A 10904-nucleotide genomic window follows, 5' to 3' on the forward strand; every position below is an offset into this window, starting at 1 on the left:
GTTCCAGATAAGTTAACGAAACTTGCAGATCTGACGGCTGACGTGAAACAAATTGCAAGCTGTTGGTTATACGAAGTCTTGTGATGTTGTGGTTTAGCCAGGTCTTCTTCCCGTCGACTTTCCTTCGCGAACTCACACCATCGAATGACTGCGAAAGCACTGATCAAGCCATATATGTGCCGGACTGCTGACCTGAACCTATCGACTGTCCCTTCCCCATGCACTTCGTACGGTCAAGCCGTCTGAACACATTCATTCACCATTGCATTCGTGGACAGGCTGAAGCCATTTTTCGGGCTTCACAGTCAACAAGGCAAAGTGTATTGGTCAGCAGCAGGCCTCAATAACTCAGTCTATTAACATTGCTGTCTCATTGATCGATAACGACCTTTGCACACCCCCTGAGGATCTGCCATTCTTGCAAAATGGTGCAAACATGTTGTGTCTTTTCAAGTAGCTGCCATGCTCTGGCCCGCCATGTTCGCCACCAGGCCTTACCTCCCAATGTGCTGTTTGTATAAGGTGCTTTCAATCCATTACTTCGCGTCAGGCTGAGTCGAACGTGCCTCCGAACTTGCCGACCTTGGAAGCAATTACAATAATGTGATGTCTCATACATGAAATTTGCTCTTTTTTGGCAGGCTTACCACTTCTATACCCATGATAGGATTGGTATTAGATACCCATGATATCGTGTATGAATTTACATGGCAGATACAAATCGCCTGATTTGTCAAAATTTTAAGCTGGTCTGGACCATATCTCTGTAGTGTATACTGAGGTGTACAGAGACATGGTGCATCTATATATCTTTATGGACCATATAGAGATATGGTCCGTATAGCTCTATGTACCCCATGCCTGAACTGACGTGTTCCTACGTATAATATTTTGATTTTTGAATGGAAAAATTTACCAGACGTAGGCCCTAGTGCGTAAGCAGAACTTATTGCATGCACCTTTGACATCACCGCCTGATCAAAAAGTTACGGGTACGGACTTTCGGGAGGAATCAGAAGCCAAAGCTTAGCGTGTCTCACATAGGTTAAAGCCACGTTTGGCCACAAGGCTGACGTCCACTCATCGACTTTAAACTGGCTACTGCTACTCCTACCAACCGCAAACTACCTCGTCAGGAGTCCCGTATGTCGAGGCGAATCGAACCCGGGAACTCAGAAAAAAAAACACCGGTAGTCTGACATTCTCTCAACCGAAGTAGGGGGCTGAAGTCCATGACATTGCCTTATAGAAGTAATGTATTTTGTAATTTAAGCACAAAAATACATCCACTTCTGCATTCGGAATGCAGCTTTGTAGTACATGCAGTCAGTCGGTCGAATTTCGAGATCGACTGCAAAAATACATCCGACCATTGTCAGCACGTATCCCCATCAGACAATGTCACTGTCGCTGCTCCTTAAACAGGAGGAAGTGCTCCATAAGCGTGCTGCGGCGGTGGTGACGGTGGTACCTGCAGGTCAGTATAAATTCCATGCTCAGCCATCTTCTCGTTCACCCATCCGACCAGCTTTGGCACGCTGGCGTACACTCCCGGGACTCCATCTTCTCCGCAGCCGATGCCCCAGGCCACGATGCCGACCTGGACGTACTTACTGGGATCCTCTTTGCTGGGACAGGCCAGAGGGGATCCGCCGTCTCCTCTACAGGTGTCCACGCCTGCTTCTCCTCCAGCACAGGTGAACGTGCGGTGAAGACGGAACCAGCGACCCAGACGCGTCTCCCGCAGCCGATTCTGGCACGTTCTGTGGGGCACAATCGGTAGGTCAACCTGCTTCATGATGTTCTGGAACCTTCCGCCGTGGAACTGGTCCTTGCCGAAGCCGGTAGCCACGCAGGAGGCCAAGTCAAAGTTCTCGTTTGCGGCGGGCAGGCAGATGGTGTCGATGTGCTGCTGAAGAACGACCGGCTTCTCCAGGAAGAGGAGGCCGACGTCGTAGCGCAGGTTGGCGCTGTTGAAGCGTTCGTGGATCTCCATGTCCACCACGCGGTGATGCTCATGCGGGAAGATCTCCTTGTCGTTTTGCGTGTCCCAGTCTCCGAGACGGACTGTTAGCTTGGCAGGGTCTTTCCTGTGAAAATAAAGCAGCACTCAGCATAGCTAAACGCGTATGTTGCTACTATACTCAGCTGAACACTCTAAATGGCACGTTGTTATGTTACAGAAAGCTCATTTTAAGCAAATATGGACCTTCAAATTCCAAAGAACACAGTAAGTCAAGCTGAAAGCTTAAACCTTGACTGCCTGCACCCGTGAAGATGACAAGATGGGCTACATCTCCATCTCTTTCCAGGAAGAAGACCAAAATTTTGGGAAGTTTCAAATAAACTCATTGTAAATAACAGGAAACACAATCATCGGTTTGGGCGCCCACAGCAAATAGCTCTATTTGCTGTGGGCAACTCTAGTTATCCAACTAATGATTGTTTTTGGCATCGGGCAGCGTCACAAGGTAAAGTCCTAGCCCAAGATGGCTGCTGTTTGCACTCACCCGTTGATGCAGTGTGCTCCCGTCATGATGACCTGCGGGTGGATCAGAGAGCAGCCGCATACGTATCGCTGGATGACCTGGTCGTAGTCGAGGAGTTCGTCCTCTAGTAGGATACCCATCCAGGGGAATTCGCCAAACTGAGATTCACCCTCCTGTGAGAAAAGGCAGATAGCATCGTCAAGTGCTGAAAACGTGCCGGGTATGTTTTAAATAAAATTATATAGTCAATTTTTATCTTGATACATTTTCATTTCTCATTGACTACAAACCGAAACTAACAAGTGACAGTGCGTATGAAACTGAGCTCGCTTACTCTCTTCGTTACTTGTTACTCTCTCTCGATTCAGTCCCCTCTCAAGTTATTTACTGTCTTCTATTAATCAAAATCGGACTGACATCAAATGCAGAAGAGTTAGGTCTAGCGAACCGAAACGGAACCTGCCTTGAATCCATCCAGAATGATGCTGACTCCCTCCGGGTTTCTGTGACCGCAGGAAGGCTGGTACTCGTACTCCGTCAGCTCTCCCAGGATATCTGGGTCCGGTTCGGTGAGCGGGACCCTGCAGAAGACGTCCAAGAAGTTGGGGCACTGCGAGTTCGACTTGGAGTCTTCGTCATCACCTCCGAATCGCATGTCGATAAGCCCGGCCCCGTCGGTAACGATATCGCCATCCTTACACAAGTAGTAAGGAACGCAGGCCCCTCCAGAGATCTCTTCGACTTCCTCGGAATATTGATCTTCCTCGCTTTCTTCAGATTCGTAGCCAAGCTGTGAAGCTGAAGAGGCTGATTCGCCAGCAGCGGCAGCCGAAGAAGCTGATTCGCCAGCAGCAGCAGCGGAAGAGGCGGAGTCGCCCGCAGCCGCAGCCGAAGAGGCAGAATCGCCAGCAGCAGCAGCGGAAGAGGCGGAATCGCCAGCAGCAGCAGCGGAAGAGGCAGAGTCGCCCGCAGCGGCAGCGGAAGATGCGGAGTCACCGGCAGCAGCAGCGGAAGATGCGGATTCGCCAGCAGCAGCAGCCGAAGAGGCGGAATCCCCAGCAGCAGCAGCGGAAGACGCAGAGTCGCCGGCTGCAGCAGCCGAGGAGGCGGAGTCGCCGGCAGCAGCAGCGGAAGATGCCGAGTCGCCGGCAGCAGCAGCCGAAGAAGCTGACTCGCCCGCAGCAGCAGCCGAAGAAGCAGAATCGCCCGCAGCAGCAGCCGAAGAAGCAGAATCGCCGGCAGCAGCAGCGGAAGATGCCGAGTCACCGGCAGCAGCAGCGGAAGATGCGGAGTCGCCCGCAGCAGCAGCGGAAGACGCGGAATCGCCAGCAGCCGCAGCGGAAGAAGCGGAGTCGCCGGCAGCAGCAGCCGAAGAGGCGGAATCCCCAGCAGCAGCAGCGGACGACGCAGAGTCGCCGGCTGCAGCAGCTGAGGAGGCGGAATCACCAGCAGCCGCAGCGGAAGAGGCGGAGTCGCCGGCAGCAGCAGCCGAGGAAGCAGACTCGCCCGCAGCAGCAGCCGAGGAAGCAGACTCGCCCGCAGCAGCAGCGGAAGAGGCGGAGTCGCTGGCTGCAGCAGCCGAGGAAGCAGACTCGCCCGCAGCGGCTGAGGAAGCAGACTCGCCCGCGGCGGCAGAGGAAGCAGCACCAGCAGAGCTGGCGGCAGCTGATGCCGCAGCGCTTCCCGCCGCCGAAGAAGCAGCGGCACCTCCGGAGGCACTCGATGCCGCTGCAGCGTCCTCACTCTCCTGGACGATGATGTCAGCCGACTGAGTGAGCGCTCCTGCGGGCATGCAAGTCAGTCCGTAGTCCGCTGCCTCTGCCACAGTGATTTCCTTGATGGTGTCTCCTCCAGTGCTGACGAAGTAAGACTCCTCAGAAACCGAGGCCTGCTCGGAGTGGGTGCTAGATGAGCCCGTCGATTCCTCCAGGAGGGCTCCTTCGCCGAGCAGGGCGATCATGTGGTCGACGTCGGGATTTTCTGGGTTGGAAGATCCCTCGTACGGCTGGGGATGAGCTGCTGCCAGCCCCAGGCAGAGCAGGATGATGAAGGAACGCATCGCTGCTTTCCCTGTCTGCTATCCCTGTGAAGAGAAAACGGATTAGTAATGAAATGCCGGGCAAAGAAACGGGGAAAAACTGAAGGTCTCATGTTCTGATACAGTGCAATGTTAGTAAACGCTGAAACTCAGCACGAACTGAGCACATCAGGTATTCCGACAATCGCTGCACCATATTCAAAACTAAAAAAATATGCATTGGCTGTGTCAAGTCTTGCATCAAGAAAGCTATAGATCTAATTAAAGATTGTCTATCTTAGATGATCAAGAACACACGAGGGCCGAAGCTTCTCTAGTTTTCTCAGTCCATTGTGTTACATTTCTCTGTCTTTTAATAGCCATATAAGTAATCAATCTTTACGGCTTTAAGAAGCTGTTTTTGGAGGTTCTTGAGTTTATAAAAATTTTGGGAAACATCGTACTCAAATAGACCCACAAAGATGGCGTTCGTGGACCGCTGGCACAGATCGCTCACACGTCAGGAATGTGTTGACTGTGATTCGAGCCAGACATAACACCGGCTCGACTGATTTGGACGATCCCTCGCTCAGTATTGTAAACAGAGCGGTGCGGGCAGCCCGGCAGGGGCACGTGCGCTCGGACTTTGTTAATGTTATGAATGACTGAAAATATAGCAGAGATCGGACTAGATAACTTTTTAACTAGCGCCACAGTATAGCTATGATTGATTCAGTTCCTTTGATGTGGCGTTCTCCATGCTCCATGCATAATGTAAAACGACCCAGCATGGGACAACATTGTAAAACAATAAGCGAACAGTACAACAACTTTGTACTCATAGCCTTTTACTTCATGGAAATAGGATAATTTTGCGAAAATAAGCTAAAACTACCTGGCAACCAACAGCATCTCAAAGAGAGTTTTTTTTCAAATAAATGGTAGGTGTGAGTGATGAGAGATATATTTTAGTGACTGGAAAACATTCAGTTTTTTTCATGGAATCATATTTCTCAAATAAAGGTCTTGTTGAAATATACAATATACATTGAATAGTGTATTGCTATCTGAAATTAAATTGAACATGGACGAATTTTTTTCTTCTTTTTTTAACGAAACATCGAGAGCAGGAAAACTTGCAAAAATGAAAACATCCTTATTGTAATAAATTAGAATAGAACTTAATACAAAACTGAACACAGTTTCCGGACTGAAATCGGGTAATACGGAGCATCTCATGAGGCTCATGAGTGTCTATCCGCGGATAGACACTCATGAGCCTCATGAGATGCTCCGTATTAGCGTAGCAGGTAACGCGTTACCTGCTCACGCTCTTCTTTACTGATAGGCGACAGAATTGCAATCCTCGCTGACTGATTAACGTTATGGTTCCACCATCTCAGAGACAATCAATACATCCTCAGAAACTCTTATTTGAAGGACTGTAAGCGAGATTTTGAATGCGGTGTCGGTAACTGTTTAGGAAATTTGAGGCTTCTGTGATCATAGTTTAGTTATCTAACAATGCTAAAATATTGTCGTAAACGGTCGTGAAATATTCAACTGTGCAGCACCTATTTTAAGAAGCATAATATATTTACACTATTTTGCTCAAAAGTGCAATATTTGTTCTGGTCTGAGGAAAAACTGAATGAAAAACCACACCAATGAATTCTAAACTTAATGCCATTCGAATGTATATCACAGACAAAAACATTGTATAACAAATAATAATAAAAATAATGTAAAGTCAAGCTTAAATGAAATATGAGCTCGTAGTATCCAAATAAAAGAAACTCGTTTATGCCCAGTGTAAGATATATGTTGTAATTCGCTCGACACCTCACCTGTCGTGGTCCCTGGGATGGCTGAGTGACCCGGTCCGGCCCCGTCGGACCGTCTCTCGACGCGGCCGATGGCGGCTCCTATTTATACAGCTACACTCGACAGACGACCGATTCCGGCGAGCGGTACACGCAAACCGTGTTTTCCAATGTAAACTGACGTCCAAAGTCTGGGCGCTTACTCGGTCATATAAACAGGGCGGGAAGACCAGTCACATCATTGGTCAGTGCTCAGCCATAGAGCAGGAGAGTGCTTGGAGAAACAATTATGCTTTTTTTAATACAGTCTGAATGATTTGGAGGAGCGAATATGTGAGGTCAGAGCCCACGCTAAAAAGTATTTGTTATGAAGATCCTGAACAATGATGTCAAAATCCGCCTCGGGAAATCCATGGTTACAGAAACGAACTTAGAGTAGAACGCATGACCTTTTCTACTCAAATTTCGTGTGGCCTGCAAAGCGACCACAGCCATTGACCCCACATACTCTCCGTCGGGAGCGAATTACAGGCGGCGAAACGACTCCAAACCAGCTTTCAAAACGCGTTTTACCGGTTAATTCAAGAGATGTACAATGGACATTCTCGTCAATACTGGAATTGATTCATGCACTGGGAACTGTCCATCTTGTTTTGGTTTTCTGCCTGAGCGCAGTTGTATTTCGATCAAATATTTATAGGAAAACAAAATGGCTTAAAGGTTTCCCATCAATTTATTTTTGCGGCTCATTTCAATGCTGTCTTAACCGTATGAAGCATACACGACTACAACGTTATATGTCCATGTTGTTCCACCCTTATGAAAATGGAAAGAATACTCGCAGACAATTTACACTAATGAGCGCTGAAATACTCAGCAATCTCTTCATTGACCCATCCGACCAGCTTCGGCACGCTGGTGTAGACTCCCGGTACTCCGTCTTCTCCGCAGCCGATACCCCACGAGACGATCCCCGCTTGGACGTACTTATCGGGGTTCTCCTTGCTGCGACAAGCAAGGGCAGAGCCACCATCTCCAACACACGTATCAACACCGGCCTCCCCTCCAGCGCAGGTGAAGGAAGGATGAAGACGGAACCAACGCCCCAGGCGTGTACCGCTTAACATCCTCTGGCAAGAGCTGTGAGATACCACGGGTAGGTTCACCTGCTTCATAACGTTCTGAAAACTTCCGCCGTGAAAGCGATCTTTCCCGAAGCCGGTGGCGACGCACGAGGTGTTTTCGAAGTTTTCATCATCTTCAGGAAGGCAAAGAGTGCCGATGTGTGGCTTCAGCTCGACAGGCTCCTCAAGGAAGAGCAGCGCGATGTCGTTTCGGAGGTTGACCCTGTGGAAGCGACTGTGACGCTTCACATGAACCACGCGGTGTTCTTCGTGTGGCAGGACTAAGGTTTCATACTCTGTTTGAGTGTCCCAGTCTCCCAGGCGAACGCTAAGGCTGCTCACATTTTTCCTGAAAGAACGTAACAGTTATTTTTATCATAGAGGACACCACTTATAATAATGCGGCCGCTTTTAAAAGAATCAGGTAATGAGCTGAGCTTGTGAAATCTCGAGATCAAAGTGTTGAATATCTAAAAACATGTCAACAAGCACTAGGTATTTTCAACTCAAATCCAGATTCGCACACCTTCCCATTTTGCACGCAACTACCACGTCCACGGGAGAACAGGCCACACCACTTACCCAATGACACAATGTGCTGCTGTCATGACAACCTGTCGATGGATCAGCGAACCTCCGCATATGAATCGCTTCACCGTGATGTCGAATGCCATGACTTCATCTTGCAGAACGATGGCCATCCAGGTAAATTCTCCAAATTTGGATGCCTTGTCCTGCCAATAAAATCATACGTCAACTGGCGTTGTGCAAGGGCATGGTGGAAATGTACTAGAAACCTTACTTTTACTACAGGGTGTCCCAGAAGTCTTGAAGCTCTTTTATTTTTGTCGTGTGACCTTGCTATGCCACCGATTAAGGCGAATCATGCCTCAAACGAAAGAGAATGAACTGAAATTTTGTATTTTCATGCGTAGAGCACCACTTAAGTCAGGTGGCCCCCGTTGTGAGTCGCACAAGATTGAGCACGAGAGATCACGTTCTTCGCTGCCGCCAAGATCTCCTGGTTTGCGAAACACCGTTGTTGCCATGCCCGTTTCTTGTCAGCTTCAGAGTCTTATTCCCTGAAGCGAGGGACATAATATTAGCGACATATATTTCCGACGGGTTGATGTTTGTTTTAGCCCCATAATAATGCGACGAATCAAAGGATTACAACGGGCTGTTGCCTAGCGTGCTCAAGCAGCTGAGCCTTATTTCTGTAATGGATGCGTGCAAACATGTCAGGAGACTTTCTGATCAGTAAATCATTATGTTGCTAATGTTTTCTCGGAGATCCAATGCTCTGCTTCCTGGCGTCTGGCTCGCTTCATGAAATAAGGCTCTGAAGCTGACCAGAAACGGGCATGGCGACACCGGTGTTTCGCAAACCGGGAGATCTTGGCGGCAGCGAAGAACGTGATCTCTCGTGCTCAATCTTGTGCGACTCACAACGGGGGCCACCTGACTAAAGTGGTGCTCTACGCATGAAAATACAAAATTTCAGTTCATTCTCTTTCGTTTGAGGCGTCATTTGCCTTAATCGGTGGCATAGCAAGGTCACACGACAAAAATAAAAAAGCTTCAAGACTTCTGGGACACCCTGTAGTTTGGCTTTTTCATTTTGTGGTGCAATTACATTCCGAGCTTACAAAAAGATATTGTTGGCATTCTGCAATAAAAGCATCTCATTGTGAGGAGACGAACCTTGAATCCTTTAAAAAATGACGACGCGATGCCTTCTGTGTTGCGACGCCCACACGGCAAGAAATCTTCAATGACGTCATCCCCTTCCCTGGGCTCGGTAAAAATTTCCTCCACCTGGAAAGGAGTCTCACAAAGCACATGGCCGTAGAGTGGACATGCTGTATCCTCAATCAGATGTACTGGAAGAGTAGGATTAAAGCGGTTCTGCTCTCCTGGAAACTTCTTGCAGCGATGAATCGGTACGCATGTGCAATTGGGACATGCGATTGATAGATCAGCGGCTGCGGGAGAACCAATAACTTCATCAACTTTATCCGTTACTGGTTCGATTAGTAAAGGTTCAACGTCGTGGTGGTGCGTAGTGGTAAGTTCATCAGCGGCAGTCAGCTCGGTCTCGACAAATTCTGCTTTCATGGGTGTGCCACGAGCTGCTGGGGTTCGTCTCAAGAGCGAAGCCTCCCTGTCGCTATTGTCTGCGGCGGCAATGTTTTGAGCTCTGGCATCATGGCTGAATATAATGACGCTCAGGATCAGCCAGAAGAGAAGCTTCATCTCAGCTGATGCTCAATGCTGGAACAGATCGGAGAAGTCTGACATGTGTGTTCAATGTTCATTACCTAGCGGCTACGCATATGTGCTTCATGCTGCGGAGGTGTTGGAAATAAGTACCTACAGTTAAAACATGATCACAGTTTTACATATCAAAATGAATGAATATGATGGTTGAGCCGGCAATACCTATTTTATTTAAAAAATATGTTTTTAAACTCCAGCCATCGTTCGTAAACGGATCTAAAGAAGAAAACACATTTAACTGATGCCCAACCAACATCAAACGGCAAACGGGATAAGAAAAATTGCAAATTTTGCCACTTTCATCTACCGACCAGCATTAAGGTCTTGCCCTTTTAAGGCCTGGCTACACTATGCGTTTTCTGCGTGCGTTTTTTGCGAGTTTGCGTTTTTTGCGTAATATCGTTCTAGAAAAAAAGTTACAAATAATATAACTTTTACATTAATTGTGCATTAGTCATATACAAAAGTTAATATAATTCTTATATTAACTAAAATTTGATATAAAAATATCAGAAAAAAAAACGTAATATCGTTTTTTCTTCTAGACCCATACTACGCAAAACACGCAACCCGCAAAAAACGCACACAGAAAACGCATCGTGTAGCCAGGCTTTTAAGGTATTGATAGTCCTTACCTGTCAACAGCTTTTCAACGTTCTTCAGCGCGCCTGTCACCGCAAATCCGTGAAAAGCACGTATGACCTGCCTGATAGCTGATTTTGCAGCCTGAACAAGCTCAGCAGTCAGAACGCTAACGACAACTGTGCAGCTTGCAACTGTCCAGTGCACTCAGAGAGTCCTGATGGGTGCTGCTCGGAGCCGGGCGAGGTTGACGGTGGCTGTCTCATGGGACAAAGGGTAAACACAGCGGGCGAGGGGACCTGCTGACTTCAGAGAGCTGCAGCTTTTCGAGACACCTTTCAGCTCGAAGAGAAATCCGGGAACATGAAGCCTTTTTAACGCGTGCATTGCATCATCGCTGGGGAGCCAATAGCCGATATCTTGTGGAAAGGAATAAGGATTTCAACTTTGACAACTCCTTTCCTCATGCATTCGGCACTTTTTTTTTGTAAATTTGGATCCCGTCTGGGCATCGTTTACAACTGAATAGATGGATGCTTCGAACGCTAAAAGCTGAAAAACAGATGTCCATTTGTTGATTATGCTGGAA

At 48.0% G+C, this 10904-nt stretch overlaps 2 protein-coding genes across 2 annotated transcripts; both read right to left on the minus strand.

The window, feature by feature from the left end:
• Positions 1-1238: 1238 nt before the first annotated feature.
• On the minus strand, positions 1239-6508 carry LOC122371734. The gene is made up of 4 exons (XM_043348337.1): positions 6354-6508; positions 2953-4572; positions 2511-2662; positions 1239-2090 (listed from the first exon to the last, which is right to left on the minus strand). Exons 2-4 carry the CDS (start codon positions 4546-4548, stop codon positions 1418-1420), a joined length of 2421 nt encoding a protein of 806 aa, XP_043204272.1. The 5' UTR covers positions 4549-4572; positions 6354-6508; the 3' UTR covers positions 1239-1417.
• Positions 6509-7043: 535 nt separating this feature from the next.
• Positions 7044-10551, minus strand: LOC122371735 (phenoloxidase-activating factor 2-like). Its single transcript, XM_043348338.1, has 4 exons — positions 10369-10551; positions 9158-9727; positions 8036-8187; positions 7044-7802 (listed from the first exon to the last, which is right to left on the minus strand). Exons 2-4 carry the CDS (start codon positions 9707-9709, stop codon positions 7184-7186), a joined length of 1323 nt encoding a protein of 440 aa, XP_043204273.1. The 5' UTR covers positions 9710-9727; positions 10369-10551; the 3' UTR covers positions 7044-7183.
• Positions 10552-10904: the final 353 nt, after the last annotated feature.

This window comes from Amphibalanus amphitrite, unplaced genomic scaffold, assembly GCF_019059575.1.
Source record: "Amphibalanus amphitrite isolate SeventyFive unplaced genomic scaffold, NRLGWU_Aamphi_draft 001274F_arrow, whole genome shotgun sequence".
Lineage (NCBI taxonomy): Eukaryota > Metazoa > Arthropoda > Thecostraca > Balanomorpha > Balanidae > Amphibalanus > Amphibalanus amphitrite.

Coding starts and splice junctions, on each gene's coding strand:
- LOC122371734 (XM_043348337.1), bottom strand. CDS start 4,548: ATGCGTTCCTTCATCATCCTGCTCTGCCTGGGGCTGGCAGCAGCTCAT. Junction 2,663..2,952: donor TCATTCTGGATGGATTCAAG/GCAGGTTCCGTT, acceptor CTTTTCTCACAG/GAGGGTGAATCTCAGTTTGG. Junction 2,091..2,510: donor GGAGCACACTGCATCAACGG/GTGAGTGCAAAC, acceptor TTATTTTCACAG/GAAAGACCCTGCCAAGCTAA.
- LOC122371735 (XM_043348338.1), bottom strand. CDS start 9,709: ATGAAGCTTCTCTTCTGGCTGATCCTGAGCGTCATTATATTCAGCCAT. Junction 8,188..9,157: donor CATTTTTTAAAGGATTCAAG/GTTCGTCTCCTC, acceptor TTTTATTGGCAG/GACAAGGCATCCAAATTTGG. Junction 7,803..8,035: donor GCAGCACATTGTGTCATTGG/GTAAGTGGTGTG, acceptor ACGTTCTTTCAG/GAAAAATGTGAGCAGCCTTA.